The 13,440-nt window shown below is 36.4% G+C and overlaps 1 protein-coding gene across 1 annotated transcript in view; it reads right to left on the bottom strand.

The window, feature by feature from the left end:
- Positions 1–13,440, bottom strand: part of RYR2 (ryanodine receptor 2) — a 381,210-nt gene that overhangs the window by 179,388 nt on the left and 188,382 nt on the right. The window contains exons 12-16 of the mRNA XM_041413766.1: positions 12,488–12,652; positions 11,348–11,469; positions 9,220–9,403; positions 8,369–8,504; positions 5,538–5,633 (exon numbers count right to left, since the gene is read on the bottom strand). Coding sequence (XP_041269700.1) covers positions 5,538–5,633; positions 8,369–8,504; positions 9,220–9,403; positions 11,348–11,469; positions 12,488–12,652 — 703 coding nt within the window. The remainder of the gene's footprint in view (positions 1–5,537; positions 5,634–8,368; positions 8,505–9,219; positions 9,404–11,347; positions 11,470–12,487; positions 12,653–13,440) is intronic.

The following is a 13,440-nucleotide window of genomic DNA, read 5'->3' as shown; positions in this document are numbered from 1 at the left end:
CTCAGTGAGAGTACTCTGGCACTTCTTTAATCCTAGTGAGGAAGAGAAGATCAGCTGCTACAGATAACCTACAGCACCATCACCATTTATCCCCATACTATTTAATATTTTTACAGAGGTCTGAGGGACATAGGCTGTCATCAATAATAAAAAGTAGGAATTACTCAAGGACTGAAATGTAGAAAAGGTGAAAGACAAGAGATAAGTGATCATTTGATTCATCCAGTAAATAGGTTTCAAACAAAGTGTGTTGATTAATGTACTTGTAGAGAAAATCATGCATATTTAAACAGAAAATGCAGGTAGGGGTGAACTCCCAAAGTGATTCTATAGCCCTGAAGGTTTAAGCACAAGAAGCCTTAATTATAAATAACAGAACATACTAAACCTGAATTTGGCAGTGGTATGATCTATGTTGCAATAGATGTGCACATCCATTATTCTACCATTCTATGATTGTATGAATACTGACAGTAACAATATTTTTAAAAAGGATAAAAACCCAAGAGTCATGAGAGCTATCTAAAAGACCAGATGCTCTGTAGCAACATAGCAGTAGCACAGTCCACCCAGCCTACCACCTAGATGAGGTCAGGGGCCACTGATCATGGAAACCTAGGGAGGTTAAAAGAGTTACAAAAGGATCCTTAATCTAGAGGCGTAACCTAGAACAAGATGAACAGCTTTAGGTGTCACAGTGATCTGAGAATGTACAATAATCACCATTCAAAATCACCATTCAAAACATGGTAACTGGATGTTTGCCACATCTCATTGTAGCACTGAAACACACTCGATCAATATAAATAGCAATCCAGTATTAAATGACACCACGTAAGTGTGGCAACCATATCCTTGGAATTTTTTGTAGGTAGAGTCATAACCTTTTGTCTTAAAATAGTACACAGGGTTCATTTTGCAGTTTTAACATTGTCAATAACAGAATTAAAAATCCTTTGAAGATGTAAACATGCAATAATAAATGCATGTTATCAATTAGGCCCAGCTGCCCCAGCACCTTCTTGAATTACTATAGCATCAGACTGCTAATTACCAAATATGCTTTGTTCCCTGTGTTTCAGAAAAAAATCGCATGTGAGTGTACAGTGTCTGTTCAGCCTGACTCACTTTTAGATTATCTATATTAAAGACAATCATACTTGTTCCAATTTCACTGGAGCTCCTCAAGGCAGTAAAGTAGTAAGCATTTGAATCTAAAACAAGTAAACAGTATGATATGCAGAGTTCATAGTAAGGAGAGTGAAAATTTTCTTAATGACTAGCAGATGAAAAGAAGCATGTATATTCAGGACAATATATTGACTCCTCTAATGTCACACTGTAGAACAGTAGAATAAAATGCATGCACTTGAAAAAAATCCTTAAAACCTGGTTTCATCTGGTTCCAAAAACCTTTACTTAGAGGATAATTGTGTAGGAGAAACTTCCCTGTCCAACCATTCAAGAGCCACTCTGGCAGTCACTCTTGCACCACCTGAGCTTGGACCACAGCCCCTTTCGAGCTACACACCCCACACTTGCACAGTCAGACCAGGTTTTCTTGCCAGCTCAACCGCAAGTTTCTCATAGCAGAGTCTCAAATGTCCCAATCCTTAAAATAATTCCATTGTGGTACATAACAAAATAACTCAAGCTGAGTGCTACCAAGGACAGATCCCCAAGATGGGAACCTGAGATTATCTCAGCTGGTTAGAACATGGTGCTAGCAATACCAATTCTGTGGGTTCAATCCCTGTACAGACCATTTATGGAAGAGTTGGACACAGTGATCCTTTCTGGCACCTTTCAACTCAGAACAGTCTGTGAGTCTGTGGGTTCCTGGGCTTTTATACCCTTACAGTCTAAGCATGCAGAAATCTGGGATCCTTGACTCCTGCCGTGTCTCTGAGTGTCAGCTGCCCTGGCTACAGGTTCCTTTGCTATGCTACGAGTCAGCAGTTCAAGGCTTCTCATCTCACCTAGAGTTCAACCAGCAGCTCAGCTGCATGCTGCAAACAGAGCCTCCTGCACTGAATGTATTCCTCAACATTAGATTACTAACTTGCTGTATTCTATTTTTTTACCTATGTTTTAATGCCTTTAAATTATAGAAAGGCTAGTTAATTCCATCTGGAATATATTTCAGAGTGAAAGACTCATCTAATCTTAATTTATGGATTGAAGAGACAGCTGAAGCATTTGCATTGCAGCTCTGTGATATCTCACTTCTAACACGGTCTGCTCTCAGACGTATTTCTACTTGGACAGATAGTAATTTTCCTTCTTTTGCTTCAGTGAAGCCCAGGAAATGAATCAATTTCTGATCTAATTTGTACAATCAATTCACAGTTGCTGTTTATATGTTTAATGGCTTTGTTCTGTTTACCTAACACTTTTAGTTCCAGTACAAGAAAAAAGTGAAACCAGGAATTTTATAAATAATAGTTGGTCACATCAAGTCTTTATTGCAATACATTCAAGAAAACACATGTAGGAGATGTAGCTGACAACTTTAATGTTGAAGGTGAACTTCATTTTGGTGTGATTAACAGAACATGGTTATGGTCTTTCTCATAAACACTTTACCTTAGGAAAAAAAATTATTCTATGTGAATATATGTATCCAAGTATTCTTAGTTTAAAGATTAAATATAAACCAATATTTCTTCCTATTGAAGATCTACCACTGCAAATTAAAACAGTGAATATCCACAGACCATCAAGCCAAATAAAGCTTAAAATCTGGCAAGCAAGCATCCCACCAAAAAAAACCAGAAAATTACATTTACATACTAAAAGCTAAAACTACTGTGCCTCTCAAGATAACAAAATCACAGCCTAATTAGCATCTTTTATAACTGACTCCCTCAAAACCAGAAAAAGTCTTTATTATAAAATCAGTTTTGGAGGTAACATGGAAGTTATGTTACCAATACACATGGGAATGGAGTACAAGTGGCCCACTTCCTAGCAGAAAACTCAGAACAAATGAGTTTTGCAAATATTAGTACATTCAGAGTTCTTGCTGCACTTCAGGAGGCTCACTACCCAGAGCAACTAGTGTCAGAATACCCTGCAGTTTACGGAATGCATCTCATACCTTACTATACTATCATTAACAATTAAGTTTTTAATACTCAAAACTCTGTGGTTTGAGATTAAAAATTTAAAATACATATGTACATAACAGAAACCATGTAACACAGCATTTTCAGAGCTGTCACAAGAAATTTCATCTTGCACCTCCAAAAGCTGAGCAAAAAGTTTTGCATTATTTCTGAAAGCCCTTACCCTGAGAGTTTCAGATGTAAAAGTTGGTCTTTTAGGAAATAGTTTCACCAATTAGATCTTGTGATATACATTGAAATTAAGCAAGTTGTAATCAAATCCCATGCAAATGCATAATTGTAAGATCATTCTCCTTAAATTAATGTTGTCACACCAAAGGTGGAGCATAGCAGAAAAATAATTTATGATGTTGACATTTTTCAAATGTTTGTTTCAGTTTAAATTCAGTTACTCAAATGCCCAATAGAGCAAAGAGATCACATCATCTGCAGAGCAGGTTCCCCAAACAATAATGTAAACCAACACAAATTATGTTCAGTTATGACATGTGTTTAGTGAGGATCACCAACCCCAGTGTAGAAGCTGCCATGACAGGATGATCTGCAAACCTCTAACTAGCCACCCGTGCTGGAAGCAGCCATCTGTCTGAGTCAACAGCTGAGAACTAACGTAGTGATACAGGCTAAGACTCTCATGTTCCTATTGCTTTATCTTTTGAGCTGCTCAGGCATTCAGAGCATAAACATACCAGGCTGAAAGAGATCAGGTGCATGCCAGGAGTAGGAAGTAATCCTGTAGTGAAACAGGTCCCCTGCCCTAAGGCCAAAGATCAGCAACTAAAACACAGAACAAAACTCTGCAAAAGTACTTCCATAAACATTGCTGTCTGGAGGGGCTAACTTGGGCAAATGCTTCAAAGTTTCTATACCAGACTCAGCCCCAAGAATAACTGACTTTTAAACTCTCTGCTTGCCCCAAGAGTTAACAAAGGGAAAAACCTGCAAGAGGAGAAGCATCAGTGTGTAACTGCTCTTTGCAAGTGCAATGGACCACCACAGATCTTGTCAATCAGCTAGTGAATGCTGTGCCAGTTTACCCTCAGCTCCGAGAGGGAGAACACTCCTACCACTGACATTTGACAATATGTTCCCATGTTGTTGGTCAGTTCATCTCAGGAACAGATTTATGGCAAATAAACAAAATACCCATGAATGTTTAATGACAAAGCTGAGGGGAACACAAACACCTCTGTTTACTACAGGACACATCTGTTCTCACAGCTGCTGATGATTCATTGAATACAACCAGGGTAGGAAATTTATTAATATATGCCAAATGGTGTCCTGCACTGAGACAACTCCTGGAACTACACGGAACACTAAGCAATAGCAGGGCATTCTTCATTTATCAATGCCACTGTAAAAGGCTGTGCTATGTCTGCGACTTTATTTTTTTTTTTTTTGTAATGTTTATCATTTTCTAATATAAAACAAAAAACTTTTGCAATGGGGGACATACTTCCTTCTTGGCCTTAATATTTCAAAAACTCCTGAGCACACCATCAGTCTGTGGCAGACACATGACTGATGAAGGGAAAGAGTTGAGTTGAGGAAGGGAAAATCGTATGAGGAATGCAACTTCAGTTCCTGAGGACAACTCTTTAGTCAATCATTATGTTCATTCCAGTTCATGAAATAACACATGACACTAAACCAAGAAAATGATGGGAATAAGTTACAAATATGCAACTGGAGAGGTATGTAACACTGTTATTTTAACTGTATTTCCCATTGGTTTGACTACAAATCTTCCTGGCCTTTGAACTTACTCTAGCATTATTGCAATTGTCTTGAAAGGGTCTCAAGAGGCCACCTTCCAAACAAATTGTAAAAAGTACTATATTTAAAGCAAAACAGACTCAACTGCTACTGGAAAACATTTCTTGTTAATTTTATATAGAAATTTACACCTCAGCAAATTTACAGCAAAAGAGGTGATTCAAAAAGAAATGTATATGTATTATGTAGGTAAACATTGTCAGGCATAACAAATTATATCTATTCCATCCATTTGATTCCTGTTATATTTAGTTTGATGCAAATCCTGAAAAACAAGCAGACTTACAAAGAAAAGAGAAGATACTAGAATTAGAAAACAACTTAATACAATTTACACTATTGAACAGCTATTTTATCAAATGATTTGTTTTTCTGAAATAAAAGGTAATACTACATCCACTTGGTCAAGGAAAAGGCAAGACTGCTAGAACTTAAAGTAGCAAAGTAGAGTATTCAAAGTAGAAGTACAACTGAAACAGTGTGTAAATAATGTTACAAATATAAATCTCACTTTATTAAAATAATTTACTCTCTCACAATAAATTAATTATAATTAGGCTGAACAAGTATTTCAACTTTAAAGAATTTAGAACTGGTCAAATAAGGATGTTAAAATACTAAAAAGCATACCAGAAGAGGCTTCCAGTCTTTCTAATCTGCTGATCAGCCAGTCAAGGGATCCAGAAAATTGAGCACAGTTTTTACGATTTCCTCGAATTAGAGCCGCTATTGGGAAAAGACAGAGCGAGAGAGAGAAACTGGATCACAGTTATAAGTGCATTTAAATTTTAAAAAATCCTGTATTTTCCTATCAGAAAAGATCCAGTAAGACAGAGTCTTAACCTTTTTTGTTGATGTTCTAGATTTAAAATTAAATAATATAAGTGATAGAATTCAGCATTAGAAATACCTTTGCTATCAAGTTGACCTTTAGGGAATTTAGATCATTTTGGCTCTACAATCATCTCAATAATCCATACAAAATGCTTTACATGAAGAAGCCCCTACTTACACCACAGAAGTCAGCTGCTACTATAGAAACAAGTTTCTGTTAAACAGTGTTCTTGTAATGACAGAAAACATTGCAAAAGCAGAGCGTGAAGCCAAGAACATAGGTGATGAATGCAAATTATTTTCTGTTACAATGCATTTATTCAAGAGTAATAGGAAGTAAAACAAGACAGATGTCTAGGAACAATTTGCTATTCTTTTGACAAGGTTGTAGGGAGGAAGGGAGGAAGTAACAGTTTTGAATCTGTTTCACCCTCATGCTTTAAGGTGAAGTAGACTGAATCATGCACTGTCTTGGTGGGTACAACTGAACTGAAATCTCCCTGAACGCTGCAGGGACCCACAAGCTTGCCTGTCCTGGATTATGTGCATCTGCAGGTATGTGCACAAACACAGGCTCTCAGAGAAACCTCTCCTCTACTCCAAGAAAGGACTGGGGCACAGAGATCTCTGTTTGGTGGGTGGAACAGCACGAACCAGTTTTCTTAAGATTTTTTTTTCCAGTTCCACCAACAAATTATTTCAACTTGAAGTTTCTGTGATTACTTCCAGCAGCAGAGACTGTTGGTCCTGCTAAGAAGCAATGGACTCTTAAAATCTCTGTTAAAAATCTATATAAACTCCCTGTAGTATATTTTACTATGGTTTTATGCTGCTGTATTTATAAATGGCTAAACTTAGACTTACAACATATATATGACATTAAACTATCTGGAAAGAGGAAGAGCAATGTTGGAGCACTGACAGTTCTGTAAACTGGCAGTTTCCTCACTAGTTTTCTGATGAGGAAAATCAAAACCTAATAGCAAAACAAACAAACAAAACCCTTTTTATTGCTGTATTATATAATAGAAAAATTGTGCACCCTGAAATCTTACACCATTGAGTAATCATGATCACAGTTATTTGAAAATACTCTGGAATCATAAGAAGGGGAACATCTTGTTAAAACACACAGACCAGAACTAAGGAACACCTGTTTCTGACTGTGACTTTTTTATTGGTTATAGGCAAGCCACACAACCTCACTGTGCTTCAGATAGGAACATAAATTGAAGGCAGTAACAGTTCAGCGCTTAACACGTCACTAAATTTAACTTCATTAACAGTAATGAGACACAGATGGCTTCATAAATGCTGCTCAGCACAAGTTTGTGAAAGGTTAGTCTTCATTGGATAAAGCTGTGTATTAAATGAGGCACACAGACACTTTAAACTGCAAACAAAAAATAACATCCTACAGTTGTTTTTCTTATTGCCTATTACTCTGAACAAGACTGACATTCAGTTTTAAAGAAATAAAAACCACAATGTGGTCAGTCAGACATTAACATCACATCACTGCATATACTCCTGCATGTTCTTTTGTAATGCAAAAGGATCTAGTACAAGTTCACAGTGAATGTATGTATTTGTAATAGAGAATGGACAGATGCTTTAGTAGACATATGTCAATTATTTCAAACTGAAAGACAGTAGACTTAAATTGAATATAAGGAACTATCTTTTTACCATCAGGATGGCTGAACTAGATGATCTTTAGAGCTGTCTTATGAGCCAAACCATTCTAAGATTATATGATTTTTATATGCGATAGTATTCAGCCTGGGCATCTATAAATGCCTTCATTCTCATCACAGTGAAATACAACACAACACCAATGACATGACAAAAGACATGAACTCTGGCATTACAGTTTACTTTTATTTATGTGCAGACTCAAAAAACAAAGTACTGTTTGCTGAAGCAAGACTGAGCAAGCAATATCCATTTGTCATCCTTGTAATTACTGTAGAGATCCAGCATTATTCAGAACAGAGCAATGTACAAATTTGTCATAGCCAGATCAAAGCCAAGCTTCCTGAGCATTATCTGCCAGAAGATAATGCAGTCAGAAAAGTAACATCAGAGGGCAGGAGGGGCACAAAGACTGGGAAGTCAACAAAAGCTTGTTTGTTGGTCTCATCACTACAAGTCCATGGAAGCAATACTTTGTACAAAACAGGCAGAGTCCTCAGAAGGAATTTTCTACCCTTGCCAATTGGAAATCAAGCTACTACTTCCTCCAGTCTGCCCTGTGCTTAATGCAACAAGAGATAAACTAAATTGTAATAAAAAATTGAACTCTACCCTACATCTACGAATAACCAAACCACAGAATTTTAGACTCTATCATCTACCAGCTATACCCCAAAAGGTCATAATTTCATTTCATGGAGATGCTAACTCTCTGGACCTAGTTTGGATACTATAAAATGTTTGTAATTCCTGACATAAGTACTTTAACTGATTGTTAATACATAAAATAACTACAAATGCAAAAATCTTACTTAATTTGTATTCTAAGTTTCTAGACTGTGGAAATCCTTCTGTACTATAACAGTTATGTAATTCTTTATTCTTCACTATTTTGAGCTAAAACTATCCAAGTAATCCATAATATGTCTTACCTAGTAATTCATACAAAGAATTCAGAATAGATTTCCATGCTTCTCCAGCTTCCTTTCCAGCTACATCTGCAAAGTGAGCTGCACTGCTGTATACATTCAAGCGATCAATACATTCAAGAACAAGGTTGATCATACCCTGAGAATAAAAAAGCTTACATCGTCAGAGGGGAAAAAAGGAGTTTTAGATGCAACCACAAAATATTTTCAAAAATCTAAGAAAACAAAACATGAAAGACCAGATATGTAAAACACAAGAGCATGTGCATGAAGTCAAACAGGCAATCCCAACAGAAAATTTTCAACAAAAATCCCAACAGAAAATTTGATGGAGGTAATAAAACATCTGCCATTTAGGATGGCCAAATTAAAACAAAAATAAACAGTATTAATGACATAATTTTAGGCAAGATTTTATTCAGGAGGACATTTAGGCATCTGACAAAGTGTATGCAACCAGAAAAATATTACCAGAAAAATAACACACAATATTAAAAAAATGCTTTAAAGAATGCTGAGTAAACCAAAACATCCTTCTAAATCTAGAGATTATGACAGAAAAAATTGATTCACACATAAGGAGAAAATTGTGGGTAGAGTTCAAGGCACAAGGTCACCTAATTTTATTATAAAGGGAAAAAGAAGTAAGGCCATAAATGTATTTCTTCAAATAGGCAGGAAAAACAGATTTTTTTAGAGATTTCAAATGTATCAAATGCTAATGTAGTTGGACTCTTATAAGATAAAAATAAACCACTCTAAGCGCCCATATTAGACATCAACACTACAGAGGCTATGAAAGAATACTTGCAGACAACATAATGGAAAATCAGGAGCAAAACTGAGAGAAGTACCTCTTCTTGGAAGAGGTTCTGGCGATTCTTCAGTGCTCGGAGCCTGTTTTGTTTGTTTTCATGCTCCAAATGTTCATCAGGGGGGTGAAAGTAGCCAATCAAGTCCTGAAGGCTCAGACTGACTGACTCAATAGGCAAATCGATGGTGGAAGACTTCACTTTCTTGCTGAGAGCATCAAGGCCCCTGTAAGAAGATGCAAATTCTCCTGAGAATTGAAAATTATTTTACTTTATAGTTCAAACTCTTTCTTTAAAAGTAAAGATTGTTTAGATGCCAAAGCTCATTTTCCGACAGCAACTTATCAAAAATTCTTCATATCTGCCCATTCTCCATTTAACAACCTACCCCTTCCTTCCCAAACAAAATGGGAAAGCATGAAAAATGTTATTTCAGGCAATATTTTTTCAAATCAAAAAACCACATTTTAATATCCTACCTATGGCTCTAGCAGTTTCAGAGGCAGAGCAAAAGATGAAGAGAAGTTTGTAAACCAGTACAAAACATCATGAAACTGGAATGGACACAAGTTAAAGAGACTAGTCCTGTGGTGCTGTGGAGGGTCCAGATTGTCCATGGAGGCTCTCAAACACATCTGTAACCTGTTCTTAGGCCCTTGTCAGTGTGGAAAGATGCAGCACTTCTACACATTCTGTCTTAGCACTTGATTAGCCTTTTTGTTTCCCTGATATCCAATTCAAGCTTGGCCTTGCTGAAGTCTATGAACATTCTCTCTTAGAAGTAGAGAGCTGACTCTTCTCATCCATGTTACACCTGTCCCGGGCTAAACTGAACCCCTTTGCAAATAATGCAAATTTTCAAAAGTATTACTACAAAAGTTACCTTTAAAACTTAATTTTTATCGTGAGCATGTTATCCAAAGCACAATTTTTCTACTGACTTTGTGAGGAAGAACTGGAGCATACACATAAAAGAATAATTTTCATCCTCTTCAATTCAGCTTTTTCTTTTTGAAGTAACTGCCTGCCAAAACTAAACTGCTAAACACTGCCTTGGACTCCCTGTGCACTCCACAAAAATCTCCACTGTAATTTAGCAATACCTTGATTTGTGAAACCTTATCATTAAATTGCCTTTCTCTATCTTTTATGCCATTCTTAGAAACTACTGTGAAGGTGTATTATTTACAAAGTGACCCATGGCTTACATTTCCTTTGTATTTCAAATGTCATACTGCAGACAATTCTCCTGATGGTGATTTTGTCCTGTTTTTTTTTAAGTACCTTGTTATATGCTTTTCAACAAATTAATATGTCTGTGTCTTTGTCTGTGTCCTTATTTAGGACATGGTTACTACAGGTCACCATTTCCCACATTGTGTTTTTCTTGTGGCAAATGAGTTCTTATGAAATTTTTATCATTCCATAGAGTCTTACTGCATATAATTTTTCTAATGCAAGCTACACTGATGAAAGGGCCTTTCATCAATTACTGAAATCACAAGCTTTTGAGAATTAGCATTTTATCAGCATTATTTAGGAACAGAAAGATAAATGCAAATTGCATACATCTGACAGGATTTTTAAATGGTTAATCACTATAAAATACAATACAACATTTTTCATGTTTCAAAATATTACAGAAACAGGTAGCATTAAAAGGGAACAAATAAGCGAAGTGTAATATCCTGGTAGAAAGAAGGTATCATTTTAAATAAAACTTCTCCTTGATACTGTGAATTTCTTCAGTATATTTGTGGTTTTTACTGATCTGCAGTTACATAGTTATCTCATTCTTCCAGGTTTTTCCAGAAAGATCACCTTTGAAAACCATACTTAGAAAAGAAAAAGCTAATTTATGCACCACATGACTTAAAGCAAATTTTGGCAGGGAAAAATCTCTTTATGGTTTGTTTGTATTTTCAGTATGTTTATGCATTTAAATCAAGATTGAGCAATAAATTAATTTTAGAAGACAGAGAAAAAAAATTGACCAGTATCAGTCAAGGTGCTTATCTGCTGATAACACAAAGAATTGACACAAAGTCCAGTTTGAGAAGCACTGATCTATTTTTTCTGAAGGATATATTGTTCCCTGTTGTGAAAATGGCAACTTTGAATAAAACTGGATAGAAAAAAAAGTGAAGAACAGATCATTTTAAAAACACACCTTATGAACCTGTTGAAAAGGAAGACTGTACTACGGATGACACGTGCTGTACGGGATTCTTCATTCTGAGATCTGGACAGTGTTAAACCATCATCCATGTGCCCTTCATGGTGCATTATTGCCTGAAAACAAAAGCAAGAAGCAGTCACTGCAAAATGAGACATTAAATAAGAAGTCTGAAACCTCACATAGGAAGGCAGGCTAGGAAATTATGAGGTCACATAGAAAAAAACGCAATTTTATTAAAAACAGGTAGTTCCATGGTTTAGTTTCTCATGTCCAAGGATGCACCTGTACTGAGCCAGCAGGTTCAGTGCCATAATAATCTCGAAGTTACAGCTTTTGAAACAACATGCTTTATTAAAAAAAATCTAAGGGATTTTTGTTTGCTCTTTGTTTTTATCAACATTAAAAGCACTTCCCCTACAGAGCAGCAAATCCCTAAAGCAGAAAAGGTCATAACATATATTCTTTACTGGTCCTCATTTCTAAGAGTGCCACTGGTCTTTTCTGACCATGCTTTGATTCATTTACAATAACTAAGTTTTTCATGTCTAGTTATCATGGCTCTAATGGATTGGATGGTCCAATCCAATCCACATGAATACTTTAAACCTCTGCTCTGTGTAGGTCTGCTATCTCAAATAGTTGTGGAAAACACTACAGTGTTAAGCTGCAGAAGAATCTTTTCCCTACTTTATGATGCTGAGCTAGCATTCAGCTTGGCTGTGATTATTCGATAAAGAAAGAAATCTCTCAGGACTCAAGACTTGAACATTCTAGCACAAAAGGTAATACACTTACAATGTGGAAAAAAATACTTTGAACTAAAAGTCTCCTTAATCCAAACTACATCAAAGAAAAAAAACCTCCTTCAGTTTGAAATCAAATTCATCCAGATTTACCAATATTTGTGAGATAACGTCTACAGGTTAACACACGGACTTTGTCAGGTCTTCAGTTTGAGAATTCAGTATGCCACTTAACTTTTCAATATGTGACTGAAAAACCCAAATCTTTCATCTCAATATACTTGAAATCCAGAAATTACCTGGATCACGTAGCTCCCTTCATTTCCCAACCCCCCAGCCCCCACCCACCCTATGAGCGAATGAAACGCATTCCCGTTTGCAGCCTTACCTTTCGCTGCAGAGAACCCATCCTTACAGACTTTGCATCAGCAGACTGGTACGTGAGCCACAAGCCCGTATCTACATGTTGTATGAAGCATATTGAATCCCCATACTTTATTTCAGGTGCTCCCATTCCATCCACCTCCTTTCTTGTCCCTATGTCCAACTTTTCCTGATGAACAAAAAAATGTATACATGAAAAATAACCAATGTGTTAATATTTGCATAAAAAAATTAAATATTAGGAAATTATCCAGATCAGGACCTGAAAGAATATTTCTTCTTCTAAAGATCCTTCTTTAAAGATATTACTAAAAAAAAGGGAAAGTGTAACTTTTAGTTAAAGACAAAGAGAAAACTCATCCATGAAAAAGTCTAGCCTGTTAAACTTGAAAGGCTGTGTGCATTCATTTCACCTGCATAGGAAAGAACTAGGATCATAATTGACAGTACATGTAATTAATGAAACACAAGAGCTTACAAAACCACCCCAGATACACTGACTCCCCTAGCTGAATGAGGCATTAACCTCCACAAGATTTTTTTTTGAGCATTTGGGATTTTTACAGAGTAGAAAAGATGAGCTCCATCCAACAATCACTGAGAGATGGCCTTTAACCTGTCACTCCCCAACAATGGGCTTACTACTTCCTGAAAAAACAATATATTTCTGAGTGATTGGCCTGCAAACTATTAATGGCATGACAACACATCATTCCAGCTAGTGTCCTGTAGAGACAAAAGATGTTTCAGGAGAGGAAATGTAGTATCCCAAACAGTTCTTTGCTTTGTTCTCCTAAGGAAAATCTTCTTCTGAACAGACTTTTTTGTACAAATATCCCATGCATCCTGCTTCCTGGCAGATCATCCATTTAATCTCCCCAAAAACACAAGGTTCAGCTGACCAATACACCTATTTGGCTGTACATTCTGTATGCAAAATAAGCCCCTTACCCAGGT

This window comes from Onychostruthus taczanowskii, unplaced genomic scaffold (genome assembly GCF_017590055.1).
Source record: "Onychostruthus taczanowskii isolate IOZ18803 unplaced genomic scaffold, ASM1759005v1 scaffold104, whole genome shotgun sequence".
NCBI classification, from domain to species: Eukaryota; Metazoa; Chordata; class Aves; order Passeriformes; family Passeridae; genus Onychostruthus; species Onychostruthus taczanowskii.
The sequence above is the reverse complement of the archived record's forward strand: the minus strand, read 5'-3'. Positions and strand labels throughout refer to the sequence as shown.